This window comes from Cupressus sempervirens, chromosome 3 (genome assembly GCF_028749045.1).
Source record: "Cupressus sempervirens isolate cs-2001-9-10 chromosome 3, ASM2874904v1, whole genome shotgun sequence".
Classification (NCBI taxonomy): Eukaryota; Viridiplantae; Streptophyta; class Pinopsida; order Cupressales; family Cupressaceae; genus Cupressus; species Cupressus sempervirens.
In genome coordinates, this window is record NC_143120.1 from 52,783,527 (window position 1) to 52,786,610 (window position 3,084).

General features: G+C 34.0%; 1 protein-coding gene across 2 annotated transcripts; it reads right to left on the minus strand.

Annotated features, from left to right (window-relative positions):
• Positions 1 to 373: 373 nt before the first annotated feature.
• Positions 374 to 2,771, minus strand: LOC149564743 (MADS-box transcription factor 31-like). 2 transcript variants are annotated; one of them, XM_089816942.1, is made up of 2 exons: positions 2,245 to 2,767; positions 374 to 487 (listed from the first exon to the last, which is right to left on the minus strand). In XM_089816942.1, the coding sequence occupies exons 1-2, from the start codon at positions 2,424 to 2,426 to the stop codon at positions 451 to 453; spliced, it is 219 nt and encodes a 72-aa protein (XP_089673068.1). In that variant the 5' UTR covers positions 2,427 to 2,767; the 3' UTR covers positions 374 to 450. The 2 variants fall into 2 exon arrangements, with proteins under 2 accessions (XP_089673068.1, XP_089673067.1); XM_089816941.1 differs by lacking the exon at positions 374 to 487 and adding an exon at positions 1,931 to 2,003 and having other exon boundaries at positions 2,245 to 2,771.
• Between the last annotated feature and the right edge of the window lie 313 nt (positions 2,772 to 3,084).

Consider the following 3,084-nt stretch of genomic DNA (forward strand, 5'->3'; position numbering starts at 1 on the left):
CCAAATATACGTTAAGACCTAATACTAAAGAAATCTTTCATCAAGATTTGAAATGAAGTGCAAACACATAGGTACATTAGACAAGAGCTTAGGGACATCGAGTGATGAGTCAGATAGATTCATAAACCACACAGATGATTTGAATGATCTAAAAACTCCAAATAGTCGTGGTGCAAACCTAGACAAATATCAAACATGATATGAAGAACATGCCACAAGTTTTGCAAAAGCAAGTTAGCCAAATCAGGAAGTTACTAAAAATAACACTAAAACTAAACTAAATAGGAACAATTGAAAGCAAATATCTATTCAGTTGATGCAAGATTGCGAAGAACCAAGGATGTTCCTGCATTAAAAACTTTCTAACCGCCAAAGATCACTATCCTCTTTTTCACTCTACTATAGCTTCTTTAATGCTTTGAGTAGTTCCAAGTTTCCAAGCACTCTTTCTCATGCAAACTTTTGAATCCAAACAATCTTCATAAACCTACTCTCGTACCAAATCAAGGAAACGTAAAATTGTAAAACAAATAAATTGTTCAATCAATTGAATAGATTACAAGAGCTTCTTGATCAAATGACTAAAAATCAAACTATCTAATGATAAATGAATTACAATTGCCTTATTCTATAGAATTCTTGACTACTCCGAAAAACTTGTATAATTCAAAATCAACAAAAATAAATTCTAAAATAAATAAGATAAATACATACTAATAAAAATAGTTACTAATATTTAATAAATATGAACTTTTGTTATAGATTATCAATTTCATAAGAAAAAATACCAACCCATAATGTATTCCAATAAACCATGTGTCAAAATAAAACTGAACAATTGATATTATTATTTATAAATAATTAGAAAACACAAAATTTTGCTGTGAGATCATCCAAAACTATGAATCCATCTTAATTCAGAAAGCTCTCTAAACATTATTTAATGCATGTCTCGTGCATCCAAGAAACAAAAATTACAAGTGCTATAAAAAGATAAAGATTATAGATACACTCGAATAAGTAAAGTGGGGTATTTGTCCCACCGCCACCATTAAAATCTACTCATTCTAAGCGGGTACAAGGTAGGTACTCTAACTCAAAATGCACCTTACAACAGCAGGCATTGGCTAATCATTAGACAAAATGTAGTCAAGACAAAAAAAAGTTCAAACATATTTTTTGCTTAGATTCACGAAACCATAGTGACTTTTTTAAAAAAATTGTTGTTTTCGATCACAAAATATGTAGATCATGAAGATCAAATGGTCAAAATTTAAAAACATCAATGTGTTTTCAATTTTTTTAAATTTAGTAAACAGTACATTTTGTAGGGAAGATAACTGCTTCATAACAACATCCTCTCTGTGAATGGGCAATGATGGCCTATTGGACTTGACTCGTAATTAATGATGAGGTAACGTATTGCAAGCCTTGTGAATGGCGGTGCAAACTTGGTTAAGGCAATGATCAGTCCATCTAAACACACTTGCACTGCATGAATACTATGCCCTCGCATTGCACAAAGATTAGTATAGCGTGTTTTCACCAACACAATTAACAAAGATTTTCTTCACTTCTTCAATGGAACAAGTAGTGCTAATGAGTAAGGGATGTTTGCTTTCTTGAAATTATGATTTCCCTAGAGATCAACTGAAGTTATAATTTGTTCAGAAATATTCATGTTGTTAACTACTTATTAATACGAATTATTTTGAAATCCCCAAATATTTCTACCTTAAAAAGTAAACTATAATATAATTTGTCATAATTTATGTTGAAAAGAAAATGGTAAGTCTAAAATATATTTATAGATATCTAAGACATAAAACATAGAAAAAGAGTTATATAGAGCTCAGAAATAAATAAACTGAAAACGTGTCAGAAACATAAATCAAGAATAAACAGTGAGGAGGTAGTTTAAACGTGTCATATTTTCCCGCCCACATTAAACGATGCTCATTCTAAGCGTAGACGAAGAACTTTCAGGTTTTCTTGAAGGATTCCTGAATGACGGCAGTGCAGGTTTGGAATAGGAATGAGGAAATAGAAATTAAGATTAGGTAAAATAGCAAGGGATGCTTGTATAACGCAAATGTAATAACCGCTTTGATCTAAATTGTATCGAAGTGTTTGCAAGAATCTTTAGTTTTCAAAAATTTCGCAGCTCAGTAGAAAAGTTAAAAGCAATTTATCGTTTGAAGACTGCAAAGCAAAGGGAAAAGGGGGAAAGGGGGGATTCCTTACCTGGGCTTCGTGGACTCGTACATTTTCCCGGTGGGCGAGAAAATGATTAGGCCGACTTCGGCATCGCATAGAAGGGAAAGCTCCTTAGCCTTCTTCAACAGTCCGCCCTTGCGTTTGGAGAATGTAACCCTTCGATTAACAGGGTTCTGAATCTTTTTCAGATGCACCTTTCCCCTCGCCATTCTCTTCTCTTCAATTCGTTTGCTGCAGAGCGCAAGAAAGAGGGTTCCCACGAGCAAATGCTCTCCACCACTCAAATCACAATGTGATAGAGAGTACGCACGTTTCTATTATTAAAGCGAACATCGTACTTATAAACCTAGGTAAACAACTCAGACTGGAAACCTGCACATTTTAACGCAGAATGTCCTCCTATCCTTAATTGCCGTTTTCTGACGTTAATCTCGTGCTTGCTGGCTTGCTTCGCTTTACCAAATGATGTGCCCACGACGTTAACACGCCAATCAGGCTGAAATGGACTCGACAGGTACTACCCCAAATATTTTGTACGAAAGAGAAAAGTGGGTTGGATGGCACCTCGTGGACAATATGAACTTCAAATTTGACACTCGCTTGTGGCATTCATCAATTTTATCAATGGTTGCTACTTTTTTTTTATATGAAATTTTTTGATTTGATTGTGATCGCATTTTATGATCTATCATGGTGATATAGGAGATTAAAAGGCGAAGAAAATTTAGATTGCACATTTTAAGAGGTGGAATAAGAAGGGAACTTAGAGAAGGTAGGGGAGAGAAAGGAGGAAACATTGACCACTTGTTGGAATGTGTAAATTTCCTTCGAACGACATGTAAAAGTATAATAAACTTCCATAGGATT

What these genes read in the sequence shown, in the direction of transcription:
- LOC149564743 (XM_089816941.1), bottom strand. Translation starts at nt 2,426, where the DNA reads ATGGCGAGGGGAAAGGTGCATCTGAAAAAGATTCAGAACCCTGTTAAT. An exon ending in TACGAGTCCACGAAGCCCAG is followed by an intron (nt 2,004 to 2,244) that starts GTAAGGAATCCC and finishes GCCGTCATTCAG; the next exon opens with GAATCCTTCAAGAAAACCTG.